The following is an 18,384-nucleotide window of genomic DNA, read 5'->3' on the forward strand; positions in this document are numbered from 1 at the left end:
CAGATAGGAAAAAGGCAGAAAATGGGCATTGGGTGGGAAATCCTACCTCACCAGGTTTGCCTGGACCTTTTCTGGAGCAGGGGAGAAGGCGGGTAGCACTGGAAGACCTTCCTTTGACATCCCAGTCAGGGCCAGAGCCAGTTAGATCTTTTACAGGGAATAAACTTCTGCCACTGCTTGCAAATCCCCAAGTCAGTAGCGGTGCTTATTCGGCTAACATTTAAAATGTGCTACGTTGCTGACCATAGTCCACAGGGCCATCCTGGGCAGCAACAGTCATTGAGACAGGAGCACCACAGGGGCACGTAATTGTGTGTGTGAGCATAGCTTCTTGGGATCTATTACAGAAGGATGCTTAGAAATTAGTGGTTGAAAACCAGCATCACATACGTGTCCAGCACTTGTTTTCTCCACTGTGTTGCTGACATTGATCCTCCTTATAGAGTTCACTGATTGCTGGTTAATTATACATTGCTGATAAATCAATGCACTGCTTCAGACCTGATTTGGTGGACACTGCACAAACTGAGCCATTTTCCCCTGCAGCACAGCTCCTTCCCTGCAGAGCTGCTCCAAGCCAGCTGGCTCCAGCCTGCACTAGAGCAGCAATGACCCTGGCCCAGGAACCAGACGTGCATTTTTCTTGTCCAGCTTCCCAAGACCCCTGTTGTCCGCTTTCTACTTCCAACAAGGCCCCACAGGCCAGCAATTCACACATCAGTATACCAACCCTCTCCTTGGACCATGGTCACCATGGGCTTATTAGGCAGGGCTGCATGTCACCCTGTCATTCCTGGTGTGCATGAAGGTGCCGAACTGTTCAGGCATTATGCTGACTCCTTAAGATTGTGACTAGGAATTGGCTACCCATTAAACCTCAAAGCACAGACTATTACCTTTTCAGCCTGATAGGTTTTTAATCCTCCTTGTAGCCACTGACTAAGGCCCAGGTCTGGCTATAATGATACGGGAAAACATATTAAAAAACAAAAGCCAAGGTAAATTACACCCACTGGTTTCATGACTACCAACTTAAGCATCATCACAGAAAGCAACTGCATTAGTCAGGCATGATTGGCTACAGTAAACTCATTCTGACTGTTCCCAGTCACCTTCCTGCACATACAAATAGCACAAGCTGACATATATCCACCTCAAGTTGGGTGTCCTTCACTGTAAAAAAAGCATTTCCTTGTAGGTTCTCAGGCTGGTCAAGGCTAAAAGCAATTTAAAGTCGCTAAGAGATCCTAATGGTCTCTGGAAAGAAGCTTGGGTGAGTAAGGGTTTATTGCATCAGTTGAAATGTGCACATACCCACGTCACATATCCTGACATCAGCTAACAAGCAGGTTGTGAGAGAGACCCTGTCACCTTTATGAATGGGTCTCCAGTCTCCACAATTCACAGAGGAGCTCACCAGGGTCTGGGAGCAGGTTCTTACTGGAGACAGCATGGGCAGCACGAGTGGAGAAGTCAGTGGCACTACCTCTTACTTACAGCATATATGATGTAAGAGAGGGAAGGGAATGGTGTGCCCAGTTGCGGCACACAGGTAAAAGCAGATCAGTATTTCTACAGCTGTTAAGGGGCTAGCAAGAGGCTGATGCTTTAAATGCAGGGCTCTGGAGAGACACCACATCCCTGCAGGTGCCTTGCAGCAATAGCTGGCATTCAGATCCAAGCCGGTTCCTTGAACAGGGCTGTGGAAGCCTGGGGTGATGGGGGCAGCAGTGCCATAGCATAACATAAAGCTACCAGCCTACCTCTGTTCCCAAAGAGGATCAATGTGCTGCATCTGGGCATAGCAACTGAAGCATCTCGGAGGCAACACTGGACAGGCCACCCCAGAGATGCTTTGTCCCTGGTGCCTGGTGCTACTCAGCAGCTGTGTTGGAGGCAGAATGTGATTTCTGCAGCAGCTATGCTCTTGCTGAAGGAAAGCATCCATTTTGAGTGCCTGTATCCCAGCTGTGCTGACCACCCTGCTCTTCAGAGCCTGCACTTTCGACTGAAAGCTACACAATCTTCCAGCACTGAAGGATGCTCAGTGCCCAGGTGCTCACCCCTCATTCACTGCATGCTCCCCAAGAACAGTGCAACCTTCCTCATGGGCAGACACACTGCCACCAACTATGCCAGCCTCAAACAAGGCCAGCACAGGCACCTCTCACCCAGATCACCCCCATCCCACAGAATCTCACAGGACTACAGGCTGCCAAACACAGGAGAAATATAAATGCAAAGTACCTTTAAGTCCTATGAGAAACTGCCTGAGGTAACCAAGTAATATTACCGCGATGTTCCTCAGGCACCCTCCATGCTCTGCCTACAGGAGGTCGGATAACCTTGGGCATTCAACTGTCCCACCACCTTATTACAGAAAAAGCATGTAACTGTTCCTAAGGCCAAGTGAATCACAAGCCAGCTGGTAAAAGGGAAGAGAAAACCAAGCAGTTACTACACATCTACTTCCTTCTGCAAATGCAGGTGAGCAGTGAAAGCTGCTCCAGAGCTGAAGTAAAAACACAACCCTAATGCAGTCAGGGAAGAGCTTGCTATAACTGTTTGACCAAGTCTCCTTCTAGACAAGGATATGGTGTTTCAGAGCCACCAGGTTCTACATGATGCTTCATTATTTTCTTTCATGCCAAATCTCTCACTTTTCTGCACTGTTTGGAGTTGGGGATCCTCATTACAGACACCTTAGTGCCAAGAGGGAAGAAGACGCACATGGGGAAAAACACTGCTTCTCTCTTTGTTCCAAGCTATATTCAGTTAAAGGCAATACTGCCTGAAAAAGATCAGATGGTTTCCCAGCATGATCTGAAGCATTCACTGGCAATGGGTAGTGGGAAGAAGTAGGTTCCAAAGTGCTATGGGTTTTTTGGGGGTTGTTTTTCTCTTCTGGGGGTGGGTTGGCAGGCCAGAGTACAGACAGTAGCAGGAAAAGAGCAGGAAGCAGAAAACAGCTCCTCTTTCCCCAGCTTGCCTCAGCAAGGCTAAAACTTTCTTTCTCTACCAATTAGTGGAGGAGGAACTAGGAGATAAATTTCAACCTACCTCTAAGGCATCCCTACTGGCTGAGAAATCCTGGCTGAAGTACCAGCCTTGAAGCAAGAAACCAAGCCCCAGCCCCACATCAGGGGAGAAGACTAAGGCCCCATGGCTCTCAGCAAGTAACTCTTCCATTTCTTTTTCTCATTCCAACCACATCTCTATCTGACTTTCGTCAGATTACTTAGGATTTCACAGCTAAGCACCCTTGAGCCTTGGACATACCCCACCATTCCTCATAATTGTCCCTAAGGAAACAACACCATCTGAACACACCTCTGCTCCACTCTTGGCAATTCACTCCCCAGATCCTAGTCAAGGACTCACACTGAGGTGCAGATCCATTGCCTTCAAGGTCAGCACAATATTCTTCTGCCTCCCAGCAGGAGCAAACTTCACTTGTCTGCTGCCTCTGTCATCTCTCAAGGGTCTCTTCCCTGCTTCCATCTCAATTCCAGAGGTGTCCAGCTCACTCAGAGCTTTGGGTTTTGAGGGCAAAAAGACTTTTGGGGCCTGCCAGCCAGCAATGCAACAGCACTCACAGCAGCTGCTTGTGACAGGTAGATGGGTTTATTCATGTGGGTGGACAGACTTTCTGGGAAAGCTGTCTGAAGGTGCTAAACTACAGCAAGGCTGGGGGCAGATCAGTCTCAGTAGTGCATCATCAGACCTGTAGGGGTTAGGGGGATCTTTCAGCCATGAGGCAATTAATGCTGTTTCCCAGCAGATGACTTCTGTGATTTCTTTAGGTACACAAGGTCACTCCAGACCCCCACCCCATCTTCCTTCTCTGGTTTTCTGCAGACTGATTTAAGCTGATGCCATTGGTGAGAGTTAATTAGAATGACAGTATCCCAGGGAAGTCCTAATATGTGATGGTCAAGTTTGGTGTTCTTCACTTCTAGCCTTAAACCATTTCAGATGCTGTGCTGCTGCAGTTCACACCACAGCAGCTTCATTTAAACTGGCACTACAATTATTTTTCCCCTTAGACCATCCTAACTTGTATCAAAATTTTACAGGGTATCAGCAGATAACACTACTTATTATGGAGCTAAATCCCTTCAGCACACTCTGTATCACAGATTATTACTACCCAACAAAAAAACCACAAGTTTAAAGGGTTAAAGAAAATTTCATATCCTTCAAAATTCCCAGGAAGCTTCAGAGAGGATGGCAAGAGTGGAGGCAAGCAGCCCCAGCTGGAGCAATCCAAGGGTTGGGAAGAAGGATGCATGGGCAGCAATGCTCACATGCTGCTAACAGGTTTATTCCCCTGGCAGGGATTCCCTTCAGAAGCATTTGGGTAAGTGCTGTACACCGCAGAGCTCAATCTGTGCTAAGCGGATTAGTTCCTTGCCGGTGAAAGGTTCTGGGCAGCAGCAGAGAGTTGCTCACCATGTGATATGAGGGGGCTGTCATTACGTTTCATAGATACGATATAATTCTATGCTCCCTGGAGGGTACTTCTAATTGAATTATAGGGTGTCCCACAAGTACTCTGGGCAGCAGTTCGAGGAAGCTCTCACCACCCAGAACAAGACAGAGATACCCTTGAATTCTATTAGATGTACCCTCCAGGGAGCAGGAGGTCACTCTGTGCAACAGTTCACTTACAACATAAATCACCTCCCTCACCTCACCCCCCCAAATTGGAAAGGAGATACCCTTAGCAGAAGTTTGTTGTTGCTGCATACTCCATAAGTACACAGCTCTATAAAACTCCCTCATCTGCTGCCTGGGACAGCCCTGCACAACAAGGGAGAAATCCCTCACCAAGGGCAGCTGGCATCCCATGGGCTCCATCCCCAGTGCAAGGACAGAAGACACAGCACCACATGAGATGTCATGTGCCAGCTAAATGTATGAGGAAGCCTCTGCCTCCTTAGGAAAGGCCCTGAGAAGCAATCCCCAAAGGCAGGGCATTAATAGTCCCAAGCCAGGCCAAAGAGGGGCTCCCATCATTACAGCAAGGTTACCCCTTCAGCCTGCCCATCCATTTGTCCTGCCTTCAAACACTCCAGAGAGATGAACAGCTACCATGGTGCCTCAGGGACAGCCAGAGCAATCCTGGGCAAGGCAGCTTGCTCCCCTGAGGCTGGCCATGGTTCCATCACTTGGGCACCCAAGCCTATACTCCCAGGAGCCTATTTCAAGCCTTGGATTTTGCTCTCCAGCTTAGCCTGGACTCATTCAGTTTAGCCTCATGAACCAGATCTTCTCAGGGAGCTGCAGCACCAGGCTTGCAAAATCCACTGTTCCATTGTACCAGCAAGGTCTGCCTGTGAGCAGTGTGCTGGGGACTGGTGCCCCTAAACTGCTCTGCACCATGGCACCTCATCTCCTCAGGCTTCCAGCCAGCCAGCAGCACAGGAACACACGTGAAACCTATTGCTCCCCACAGAGCTCAGAGAATTAAAAAGCCCCATCTGACCACTTACTGATGCTCTTCCAGCACAAAGGCAGCAACTCCTTTGCTCTTTATTCTCTCCTCTGGGGCTGTGCACCAAGGAAATCATCCTGCATTTGTCTTCTGCTGCACCACTGCTGCCTGCAGCTTACAGTCAAGCCAGGGGAGATGTCACATCTGTTATGCCTTTTTTTTGCTGCTCTGTACCACACAAAGGGTGGGATAATCAGGCCCCTAAGCCTATCTTTTTTTAAGTCACCTCAAGGGAAAGCCAGCACCAGCTGCCCACCACCAGGTCTAATGACTTACTGAAGCTGCCATCAGCTCTGACTTCCACAGACCACATCTAGCGCTGCTCCACTTGTCAGGCCACAAAAAGAGCAAGAAACACAGTTATACTAAAAGTTGCTAATTATAGAAAATTAAGACCTTACGATAAGCACCACAGTCACTACTGAGATAAAGCACACACACAGTTCCTCATGCTTCCATGGTGCTACCAGCAGTAGCTGGGCATCTGATAATGTTCCACCCTGCTGCAGCTTTCAGGTATTGCTCTGCAGGATACAACTGATGAAACCCTAGGAGCCAGGCTAGCATGCAAGCAGTCATTGCTCATACATAGTCCGTTCACTGTGCTTTTGTATTATTCACAGCTCTGCCCACCTCCAATGGTGTCAGTAACAGGACACATCTGGGAAAAAACTGCCAACTCACACATTCTCTCCCCAGCTCCACTACAGAAAGACAACACCATGCGCCATCAAAGCTAACCACAGTCTACCCCAAAATAAAGCAGCATTGCTGATGTCTTGGAAAAGAGAGCGCTTAGTGCTTATTTATTCTGGCACTGTCATTATACTGGTCCTGGCACATCCTTCCTAAACAGCATCATGGTCCAGCTGTCTTTACTGAGGGCGGTGGAGATAGCGGTATTAAGCTAAAACTCTCAAGCATATGAGGTAAAGGAGAGACCAACCCAGGATGCAAAACCCATAAAGCAGAGATAGGCAGAGCAGAATTCCTACATCAAATATTGATGGCTTTTGCACACCTTTTTTTTCTCTAAAGGATAAAAGCAGAGAGCATAGCACTCAGGTGGGGATGTTTTATGAGGGTATGACCCATTTGGCATGCTTATCTCATGGAAAGAAAACCAGCACAAAAGTTAATTCCTACCCCATTTCACTTTAACATACTTCTACATAGAGCACCAAAGAGGCACAGCAGCAGATAAACCGTCTGCAACGCACTCAGCACAAGAGCCACAGGACAGGCGGGAGCAGCCACTCCTGGAAACTGTTTGGAGAGGCAAACTGGGGAGAGAGAAAAGGCTTCTTTCTTCCCAGCACCTAAAAACACCAAAGGAGATTTTCCACTAAGAGAAGGATCAAGAGATCAGAGCCATGGCTTTTGCTCATATGGGGAAGAGCATCAAGTCCTGGCCCTTTATTAACAACTGGAAGAGCTCCACACCAGGATCTGGAAGGAGAGCAGCAGGACACAGTGGAAGCCGTCATGGATCTGATATCCAGAGAAGGTTTTCTAGCTTCGGGGCTACACCATGCTCCACGTGAGGCTGCTCAGGCTTCAAGGCAGCTCATCAGACATCTCCATTGGCCTCCTAAGGACAAGTCCCACAAACTCTGGCAGAAAGAACTGGTCCTATCCAATGCTCAGACTTCCAGACCACTGCCCTTCCAGAAAAACACACCAAGCAGCCAGGGCTTGCTCAATACTAGGACTGGATTCAGCTGAAATGCTCACAGCACTACATGCTGGCACCCAGGCAGAGACTTGAGGGGCCTCATCTGTCAACAGCCCATCTGCTAAGACAGCTGTATATATGTACTGGTCCACATTCCTCCCAGCTTTAAATCTGGTGCTTTCACTGAAGCTAAACAGAGGATGAACTTGGTCCCCAGCACTCCTATTAGCTAACACAGCAAATTCTTTTGTCACCTTTCATTGTGCCATGAGGTAAATACTCTAGAAACAGGTAAATCACCTCTTCTTTGAAAGAGCTGCCACCTTCCACCAGGATCAATTGCTTATATTTAGCCACATCAAAAACTTGCTGGAGGACTGCTGGGCTGGGGAGATTTGACTCTGCTGTTCTTGTCTCATTTAGAAAAGGTAAGTCCATATTTAACTCAGAAACTTTGCTGACACTCTGATCTGTTAGAAGTCACAGACACATTACAGTAATGCTGTAAGCAATGTGCCCGCTGTGGGTTATAAAAACCCCACCATATGCTTGGAGTGATATATGTTGTATCAAGCCTTGCCATCAGCATCTTTTCTTATCCCCTGAAGCTGCATCATTCAAACTGTGCCTTCTCCTTCTTACAGGTGGGAAAGAAATATGACCTGTGCTTCTGCAAACCTGTCTGTAAAGGGCATGTTGTCTAAGCCACTCATTGGCAAAGGTGGTCCATGCAATAATGCCCGAGTAGAGGAGGTAAAGCTCACCCAAGCCACAGCAGACTTCTTGTATCTTGGATCATTCTTACCTGTTGTTTGTTTTTAAACCCAAAACTTGATTGTGTCATTTGGCATGGTGAATTTTCTAGTTTGTTTACTTTAAACTAGGAAAATTACTGCCCTCTCTGATACCTCCTAGAACATCCCTTCCAAGAGCTTCCTACTTCAGGAACTCATGAGCTTCCCAAGAGCTTCTCTGCTAGATCAAAGCACACACCAGCTCTGAAGAGTCAATTTCAACCACATGCTTCACTTTTGAGTTGAGGTCCTAGGCCATCCCTGTTCAATGCTGTCACAAACACATACGAGCATTTCCTTTGAAGGGCAAGAAGTCACAGCCTCTGAGACAGGATGTAATTTGTCTTTCTTCATGGACAGCTGGCAAGTACGTCCCGCCTAACACCTGCCAACAGGACTATCTGGGAATGTGAAGGTCAGCTCAGGGCTCCTCCCCAGGGTGGTATAACAGTGTCACTTTTCTGTAGACTGATTCTGTGTACCCTCCAGAACAGTCCCCTGATGCCTGACCCTAATCCGCTGCAGGTCACACCACCTAGAATTCACAGGGGGACTACAGCAGAAGCCCAGTGGGTGCATGCGTGTAAAGAACTTGAGTTAAACTAGAAACTGGCAGCGTTAAGAACAGCAGCATGAGAATTTCATTCGCAGCAAGAAACAAATACATAAAAAAATTCACAGCCTTTCACCACTGGCAACACAGTACTGTTTGTTGGCTGGGGGGTTTTCCACTGGAGAACAGCTGCCACTGTTTTCCCTTAATCCAAATGAAAACAGGAATTAAGAACTCCTAATTTACATGAAGGTGTAGGAAAAGAAAGCCAGAAGGAGCTTACCCACTGATCAAAACAAACTGGAGAAGAGTTTGGGGATTCAGTCTCAAATTCTATGTTAGGAAGGGTGTACCAGGAAGAGAGCCAGTCCTGAGAGAAGGAAACCATCATCCCACACAACAAATTCTCATTGTCTGGAGTCCTACTAACTAGTCTCAGTTTTTGAGGGGTACTCTTCTCAGACTCCAAAGCCCCAGGGTCAGTGCATGGTGTATGGGAGCTGCTGAACAAAGGTTCAGACTAGATTACCCAAATAATAGTGTTATAACCTTGGGCATTAATTGGAGTCATCACAGCTGATATAAATAAACCAAGGTCTGCAGATGCAGCAGACCTCCATGTCACGTGATCAAAATTTAATTTAGGAAAATGAGCACCCAAACCCACAGTTACTATTGACAGCTTGGGGGAGTAGCCAGATATTGCAGCTACTGCATATACATGTACCAACCTGATTCACAATGGCTGGGAGAGGTCAGTGAATCTGCATAATTTCACTGTGGTCCTGAGTAACAGGAAATTACAAGCTTGATGTGCACAGACCTTCTTCTGGATAGAGCACAGGCCAGCAGTTCAGGGAGATCAGGTTTATTACTGTCTTTGCCTCTGATCTGCTGGGTAATCCATCTAGAGGGAAGAGAAGTCACTCTCTCTGTACTTTTCCCCCCATCTGCTAAATGAGAATAGGACCTCTCAAACTTCTTCACAAAGTGCTGTAAGATCTTCAGACAAAACACCACGTAAAAGAGCTAGGAATCATTAATAGCATTCCCCTCAGAATGCCACAACCATGACTGTATACGTAACCAAATTTAAAAGTTAAGTTGATAGCTTCCTCAAGCATTAAATAGCAAAAAGGAAGGACAATTAAGTACACCAAACACCAGTGTGATGTCTTCCAACCAGAAAACCACTATTTATCTTTCCCCACTTAGCTTCACCAGATCTGCTGGTGGAAGCTAATGGCTGCCACCATGGCAGGACCACAGCCAAGGGGTTGAGGCCCAGATATCTCTGCATCCAAACATGGGTGGAAAGGACAGGAAGGAGGAAGGGGTAATGACCTTCCCACCAAACAAGGGTGGCACAACGTGCAGGAGAGAGGGCAGCAGCAGCAACATGTGGTGGCTGCCAGGGACAGTCATTAACCACCATCCTTGGGGCACAGCACCAACCTGAGCTTGACCTAGACAGGACCACCTGTGGCACAGCCATGAGCTGTGCACACTCCATGAGCTCCTGTGCCAGAAAAGGCCTGAAGCCCCTAATGGGAAGAAATGCTTGTGGTTTTCCACTGCTTAGTATGATAGCAGCATTTGCAGGACCAGCTCCACCAAGGTAAATACAGCCCAAGGCTCACAGTGACCCTGTGGAGCAGCCACAGCCCTGCACACAGCAGCCTGAGGACTTCTCTGGGGAGAAGCAGACAAGGAGAGGCAATGTGCAACCTGCACACAACTTCCTGCCCAAACCCTAAACTAAAAAAGTCCCACTGCCTATTGAACCTTTAATATGCTTGTCTCCAGCAGTCTCTGAATGGAGGAGACAGCCCTTCTGTTACCAAGAGCTCTGCCTAACACACACATCGGTGAATGTAGGTTTCTGCATGTTAACAAAGTTCAGCCATGCTGACTTTGCAAAGAGGATTTGCAGGACATTTAATACCAGTTTACTACTACAACATCTCCCAACACCCATTTCCTGTCCAAGCCACAGACAATACTCTGAGAGCTATGGACTTGGGACAGATGGCTACACCTCTAGGAACCTTCAGGTGCTGCAAGCAATCAAGCAACCAGCAACAAAGGCAAATAACAAAGTAGAGTTCCTGGCCTAAACCTTAACTCTGTATAGCTGCTGCAAGGGATGTAGCCACAGCAGAACTTGCCACTTGATTTTCTAGCTGGCATATCAGTTAGCTGATGGTAACTTGTGTGCTTTCTTAAACTTTCTAAAGCAATACCTAAAGAAATTTCCATATGAATTTAAACAGTTTTAAACAGAGGAAACAGTTTAAACAGAAAATTTAAATTAAACGTAATGACTTGCCTTTATTACACAAAAAGTAAAACCTTTAAAACTCAATTCATTGTTTGCTGCTGACTCTTCATGATTTCTTTATTGCTTGGATATGATAGAGCAGCTGGGTCTTCTGTGTTTTCATACATTTAAGAACCTAACATTTATTTCCATATAAAATCACTTAATAGAAAAGCATTTGGTCATCTTGAAAAAAATAAAAATCTAAGTCTAGGACTTGATTTTTTGAGTTTCCTTTTAGTCAACAAGAGAGCTAGGGTTCTGCTTCAGCTGCTTAGGTCATATCTGACCCTCACTGGAGCCTAGGATTCTGCTACAGCTGCTCAAGTTGTATCTGACCCTCACTGGAGCAGGAGTTCAGAAATAACCAGTGTATTGAAAAAGAGGCAGCATAATCAAATATTTGAGATCTGATCAATTCCTTTCTCAACAGATGTCAGCATTCAAGATTATATGGCTTGGACTTACAGCTATCCAGCACCCATACACATCCATACACACACATTCTGCATGGAACCGTATTTCAGTAATAACATTGTTATTTCTGTAACAAGTAATAAGCATTGTTTCAAGACTCCTCATCTCAGCCTTCTTTCTCTTGTGCTCCCACCCAAACGTGAGTAAGGAAACTTTGACTGTGTTAGTCTAGATAGAATCACAGAGGCAAGAAGCAAGAGCCGGTGGCAGGATCAATTTCTCTCACATTCTGCAATATTTGCATCAACTCAGCTTTTTTAGTCCCACATATTTTAGGGAAAGCCTCTTAAAAACAACCGCAAAGTATTTTGTCTTGTTATATTCAAGTGAAGACCCTTTCTCCATTTAGTTTTCAGGAAAGTAGTTATCCTTAGCCCTACAGATTTGGTAGACAGCAGCAACTCTCCTATAGTTTAATCTCAAGGATGCTGTGTAATCCAGTGCCTCTCAGATTAATCTAGCTATTGCTACACTTCAGGAGGCTGACCTACAAGCTACTTACATAGTGCCTACCACTGCAGAACACAAGCTGAAGTTTTTGTGTGTCAGACAAGCTGAGAATATGAAGTTTTTACTCTCCTCCAGTTCACACTGCTCAGTGTTTCTTCAGTGGCTACAGCTGTGTGGATCCTCAGCATACATGTGTGGCCACAGCAAAGCTTAGCACTGTCTTACGTGTCTGCAAGATGTTGTTAATTCATTTCCTTCCTCCATGACTCAAAAATCTTTTCAAAGTGACTCCATGAGGACAGTGACAGGGTTAAAGCAGTGAAGCACGCAGGACTCCATCCATGACCAGCTCCTACACCAGCATGGAAACTTGAGCCCAAGCTTCACCTTTCCTAAGAGAGAGCCCAGTCAGTAAGCTGAAATGAGGAGCATGTAACTTCTCACTTCTTCTCAACCCCTGCCCTTAGCTTTATATACTGACCACTTTACTCTTCCTGCATTCCCCTCTGCTCCACCAGGCTTTGTGGACCCTTGGTCCCCCCTTCAGTGCACAGGGGACATCAGTACCTTGTGGTGGATCCCCCTCAGTGGCAAGGCATATAAGAGGCAGGGCCTCAAATATTCAGCCAGTCATGCCCCTAGCTATTTATTGACCCAGTGTCTTCATACAGCCTTGTACCAAACAACACCATGACCGGTCACTCGTATGCTGCCCTGTGAGTCAGCAAAACTGTCCCAAACATTCTATCCACCCATCTTCCGTAACTGGGCTGCTCAAAACTAGATAACATTTGTTAGAAGAGTAGCATCAGGGGTCTGAACTCCAAATTCACACCTGAATCACCTCAACTTTGTTTGCAGCCTAAATATTTGCTCAAAATTGTCTTTTTGCATTAAGATTTAGAAGAAAAGGAAGAGATGAAACTCACTCAGAGATTAAACCAACCCATTACTCCCTCCAGGTTTCTACAGCTGCTTCCACTTGCACCTTAGAGAAGAGCTGGCAACGTATAACAACTGACCTGTGTTCATTGAATTTAAAGGCCAATGCCTGATTACTGAAAACTACATGAACCTGTTTCCAGCCAAAACTCCATTCCCAGAAGACTTGGAGATTTAAAATGAAACCTGCTGGCTGACATGATCTTCCTGCTTGTTAAGATTATTAGTTTAAGTGCTGTGTTGAGCCAGCTACACTAATTCTAGCTTCAAAGGAAACTGATCTTTGCTAGCCACATGGTCTCCATAATCACCATGGCTAGCAGGCTTTTTTCCAGTGGTCTTCTGATGCAGAAGTGTAAGTCACGTTAATTCATTAAGCATGAGCACAATTTTAAGTACACCACAAATGTCTCATTTGTGCTCTAGGGCATCTTCTGTGGGTCACAAACCACAGTGTTATGCAACCTATGCATACTTGTTTTCTGGACTGCTTTCATTTTCATTAGTCTGTGCCAGAAGGATACACATGGTCCTGCTGAACATGATTTGTTTTACCTTAAGTGAGCAACTATGTGGGTATGCTCTGACCTTCTGTCACAGTTTTCAAAGACAAAAAGCCTTCTACCAGCTGGAAGATGAAAGAAAGGGAGTACATTCTGGAGGAAGATGGCTCATGAGTTTATTCTCTGGTAATCCAAACCTGCCTGCCTTTCATCAATGGGTCTTGTTCAAGCAAGAAAAGTCTCTTATTTCCAGACCTAGCTGAAGCAAGGTAGTAGCCATTATATTTTAGTCTACTCATAGGAGACTAGAACCACACATCTAACATTCTTCTTCACTTTCTCTAGAGAAGTGAGCTTGCAGCTCAATTATGGAGACTAACCTGCATGGCCTGTCTCCCTGAAAATGACAGATGAGGACAGCTGATCCTCTTCCATCTCTGATAGTGGCTGAAGCCAGCCAACCAAGAGCTCCTCTTCCTTAAATAAGAACACGTACCTACAATCGAGCATTGAGATTGTGGATATTAGCTGGATTAAATTGTTTAGTGGTGTAGGACAGAAGGTGCTCTTGAAACAGGGAATTCCTACTCCATAGCATTTAATACATTAACATCCTTTTGGGTACTGTATCAGGAGGCTTGGTACAAGTATTTACTTTCCCTGGTGCCACTTGCAAGTCTGCTTAATTCTTCCTTTGATGGCTCAAGTGATTAGATGTTAACAAGAGGAACTTAGGCACTTAACATTAGGGAGTTTTAGCACCAGGCTCACACCCCTCTCACTATTCAGCTAAGGGATTCTGCTCATTCCTCAGGAATGTTAACAGCAGGTACTTAAAGCAATTAGACATTATCACCTCTCTGGTCTTTATTACTTCCTACCTTGTATCAGCTATTTTGTAAGCAATAAAAAAGCTGAATTGACAGGATGGTGCAGGCTATTCTGCTTCCTTTCCTTATTCTGTATGAAAACACTGGGTCATGGAGGCACATGGGCAGGCTGTGAGCTGCAGTGCTTTAGACCATTACTGCCAATTGCCATGGTATTTTACAAGGGGAAAAACCACAGGTAGTAAAAGAACAGACATACAAAGATCATAGAGAAGGTGATGTGGAGAATATTGGTAGACCATAGGGACATAAAGGCTGGAAGGATTTCACAAGTCCAGCAGAATAGCTTGCAGCTGTGCCTATACTGTGAATTAGCTGCCACACAGACCTGCAAGTTGCACAGGCAGCCTAGGGACACAGGTATGATGTATTGCTCCTGTGAAAATAAAGCCCCGATGTCTTTTGAGCAGCTCTTGCTTGCCTGGGAATAACTTGTCAACTTTTCATCTAGGGGTTGCAATAAACTCCTGTGTGCTTTATGTCTGGTGTTCAAAAAGAGGCTTTCCCGTATTTGCCCAGCAGGTAAAATCTTGCCCTTTTAATTCTCTCTGTACCTTAACTCTTCACTAACCCCTAGGTTTAGTACAGGACCTCAAAGAATGATATATTTTCCTCCTATTCCCTTGAACCCCAAGTATTTCTAAGCCTTACTTTGTCATTCCCAAGAGGGAAAGGACAAGAGCTTTGAGCTATTAAATCCTGCTGTCGGTTCTTGCCTGAAAGAGGTAGGGAAACAGATGGAAAGCTGAAGAAAGGAGCCTGTCCCTTGTCAGCGTTCACCTGTAATGGATGCAAAATGTGGGGTTAAATACCAGAAGTAGACCCAGGAACAGAAATTAATTGGGTACTTACACGGTTTCATCATTCTTGAACTCCAGCTCCCCGTAGGTGTCTTCAAAGTCTTCTCCACCTCCTTTTGCTGTCCCTTCTACTGTTCGAAATGGCACTATAACTGTACCCCGAGCACCTGATGTCCTTAGGACTTTGACTTCCATCACACCAATGCTCTCACTGACATGTATAACATCACACTCAAATGTGAAGATGCCAGCATGGTCATCATCCAGTATAGTCACTGTGGCCACACAAGGAGAAGCCAATATGGCCTTTGGGTATGGGGTGTTACTGAGCTCTGGAGGTTCTTCAGTCTCCACTACACGGAGGTTACTGAGCCGCACAAAGAAATGCTCATCTTCCTCAAAGATGTCATCATCAATAATTCCCACTGAGAACTCCTTCTGGGTCTCCCCTGATTTCAAGACAACAGTCCCCTCTGTGAACTCATAGTCAGCACCAGCATTGGCAGAGCCATCCTCTGTTTTATAGTCCACATAGATGGTCTTGGACATGTCCCCTCCTTTCCGCACCACTGTCAGGAGAACAGCACCACAGTTCTCAAGACACTGGTAGGAGCATGGGTCAAAATAAATTTTGGAGATGAATTCCTCAGGTTCATCTGGCTGGACCTCGTGCAAGCTGGTGCTCTTCTTGGCTTGCTCAGCTGCATGCTTCTTCAGAATATTGCCAGCTCCAGTCATCATTCTGGTAGCTTGAATGCGATAAAAGGCTCTGCTCTTTTGCTGATGAGACAAGGCATAGTAGTTAGCCATCTCTACCAGCTGGTCCAAGTCCTTTTCTGGGTGCTTTTGCTTCAGGTCCTTAAGGATACGGATCATCTCTTTGCGAGATTCATCTACCTCCTTCCCCTCCACAGTCACTAAGTTTCCATCTAGAAAGTGGGAGTTCATCATCTTGCCATCCATCTCAATTCCCTTAGGGTGATCACCTTCTGATTCTATGATAATGCCCCTGTGCTTGTCAGTACGGTACTTTTTGTGCATATACTTGTAGAAAAGCAGACGTCTATCTGCTACCCAAGCCAGAAGGACACAAAGGGGGAAGAAGAAAAGTGTGAGCAGACCTTCCCAGACCTGAACCACACCTGGAGAGAAGACAGCAAGGATCATGTACAACCAGATGTAAGCAAAGATGCTCCAAGCAGCTGTGACAAAGAAAACCCTCAGGTGTTTTATCTTTCTGGTTTCCCCATCAGGGATCACATAGACACAGATGGCAATGATGATAAACATATTGAAAGCAGCGCTGCCAACAATTGTAGATGGCCCCAGGTCTCCAGCTATAAACCCATGCCCACACACTTCTATCAGAGACAGAAGGATCTCAGGAGCAGAGGAGCCCAGAGCCATGAGGGTCAAGTTGGAAACAGTTTCATTCCAAATCCGAATGGTGGTTGTTGTGGTTTCTCCATTGGGTTTCTTAATCGTGATTTCTTTTTCTTGTGATGTAATGACCTCTATAGATGCCATGAAACGATCTGCAATGATGGAGACTCCAAGGAACATGTAGATCAGTGCTACAAAGTATACAATAACACGGGCAATTTTGTCCCCAAGGGATGGGTTTTCTGGGTACCATATTGGCAGGATAACACCTTCCTTGCAGTCAAAAGATCCTGAACACGAGCTGTTTTGTACTGAACTGGTTGAGTCTCCCGTCAGGCCAGCATCCACCTGCAAACCATGCAAAAACAGCACAAAAGTAACCAGCCCAAAATGGAGGAAGGCCGAGGTGACAGGCTGCAAGCTTAACCACGCCATACACAAGATGCAACTTCCACTGTGTAGATCCAAAAAGGCCGAGGACCTGAAACAAACAAAACAGAGAGGGGGGAGGGAAGCATGAGAGAAAAGGAAAATGCAACATTTACCCAAATGCACTTCAGTATCTCACCACTGAAGAGTACTGGTAGAGATGCATGGGTTGTCTCTGTCACTTTGAAGAAGGTATTTATCAGGGACTTTAATAAACTGCAACTTTTATATGCCCTGCAGATGAAGATCAATTGCTAGAAAAGTAACTCAGTGAAAACTGTATATATATATAATAGCCCACTCTTGACCTACAGCATGTTCAATAGGAGTACTGAGTGCTCAGCTGCCACTCAGCTAATGAACCTGTGGTGTTCCCCAGCACATAGCACTTCAACTCAGCACAAGAAACCAAATCTAAAGACTCCCCTGTCTCACCACCCGGGAGATAAGTCAAGGGATTACTTGCAGCATAAGAAGCGCCATTTGAGGCCAGTGAGCAATCACCAAAGTCCATTTGTAGGACATAATTCAGTTACAAATTACGGAGTAACTTCGTGGCCAAACCTCCCCCACAGCCAGCCCCTCTTAATAGGCTGCAGAGTATCCAGTAGGGTCCTAGGGCTCCTGTAAGCTTCTGAGCCACAGGGTCTCCACGTTAGGAGGTAAAGATGTCAGCCCAGAAACAGGGCAGAGGACTCGAGCTCAACAAAGTGTCAAAGGCCATTTTTCACCAGCCTTTCCACTGTGACCTGTATGATCACATGTTACATCAACAGTCCTCCTTTTAAAGGGTCACAGAAACCTGCAAAACCTCCACAGTTAGGAAAAGCTGTGCTCATGAACCCAAAAGACAGAGTAAAATTTGTGTACCCACCAACATTCCCTCTGCATCCCTAAGAAATTGATATATTTTCAAATACCCTCTAAAATTAAAGTAATCTCTAACATTAAATACCATGCAAAACCAAAAAAGCTGGTCATCCTATCACGTAGGTTTGGCATATTACTACCCAATAATGCTTTCTATTACTTAGGGACTACATTGCTGTAGGGCTTGCACCACTTAAAATTGGATTCTGATCACTTCACAGTGTCATGGATCATACTGTTCTCCTCCCTGTATACCAGGCATCTGGAAGAATTTGGTCTCAGGCTTAAAATAACAAATCACATTTCTGAGTCCAGACACAGCCAAGTACCTCACAGGAAACATCAAACTTAATAGCGGCATTATCTACAACACTTGGAAGGTTCAAGAGTCTTAACTCCCAGTGGCTTTCACCAAGGTTTGCACTGCCAGATCAGTAGGGCTGGGATTTGTTTCCCCTACTGTACCTAAATCTTGGGCAGTAAGTCAGATGAAGTCACCTTGGCTCCCTTTGTCAGAGGAAAGACAGTCATTTCCAGGAGATGATCCTTCCTGTCCCACTCTGTTCTGACCCAAAAGATGTGTTTAAGACACACATCTCCAGAAGGGATTTTGTCCCTTCCCATCTCTCCCCATGGTCTCAAGAGGGTGCCCAGTCAGCCAGTTTACAGCAGATATCAAAAATTCAGATGGTAGCAGTGCAAAAGAGATGAACTGGCCCCCAAACACTCGAAGAGGTCCCTTCCCTCTCCCTTGCACTGTAAATATGACAGGAAACATTTTCATGTTATCAGCATTAACAA

The 18,384-nt window shown here is 45.8% G+C and overlaps 1 protein-coding gene across 4 annotated transcripts in view; it reads right to left on the reverse strand.

Annotated features, from left to right (window-relative positions):
• SLC8A3 (solute carrier family 8 member A3) overlaps window positions 1-18,384 on the reverse strand; it is a 110,304-nt gene that overhangs the window by 72,834 nt on the left and 19,086 nt on the right. For all 4 annotated transcript variants that reach the window (XM_031049127.2, XM_005149230.4, XM_031049125.2 and 1 more), the window contains exon 2: window positions 14,954-16,765. In XM_031049127.2, the coding sequence (XP_030904987.1) occupies window positions 14,954-16,719 (1,766 nt within the window). In that variant the 5' untranslated portion in view covers window positions 16,720-16,765. The remainder of the gene's footprint in view (window positions 1-14,953; window positions 16,766-18,384) is intronic.

The sequence above is a fragment of the Melopsittacus undulatus genome, chromosome 4 (assembly GCF_012275295.1).
Source record: "Melopsittacus undulatus isolate bMelUnd1 chromosome 4, bMelUnd1.mat.Z, whole genome shotgun sequence".
Lineage (NCBI taxonomy): Eukaryota > Metazoa > Chordata > Aves > Psittaciformes > Psittaculidae > Melopsittacus > Melopsittacus undulatus.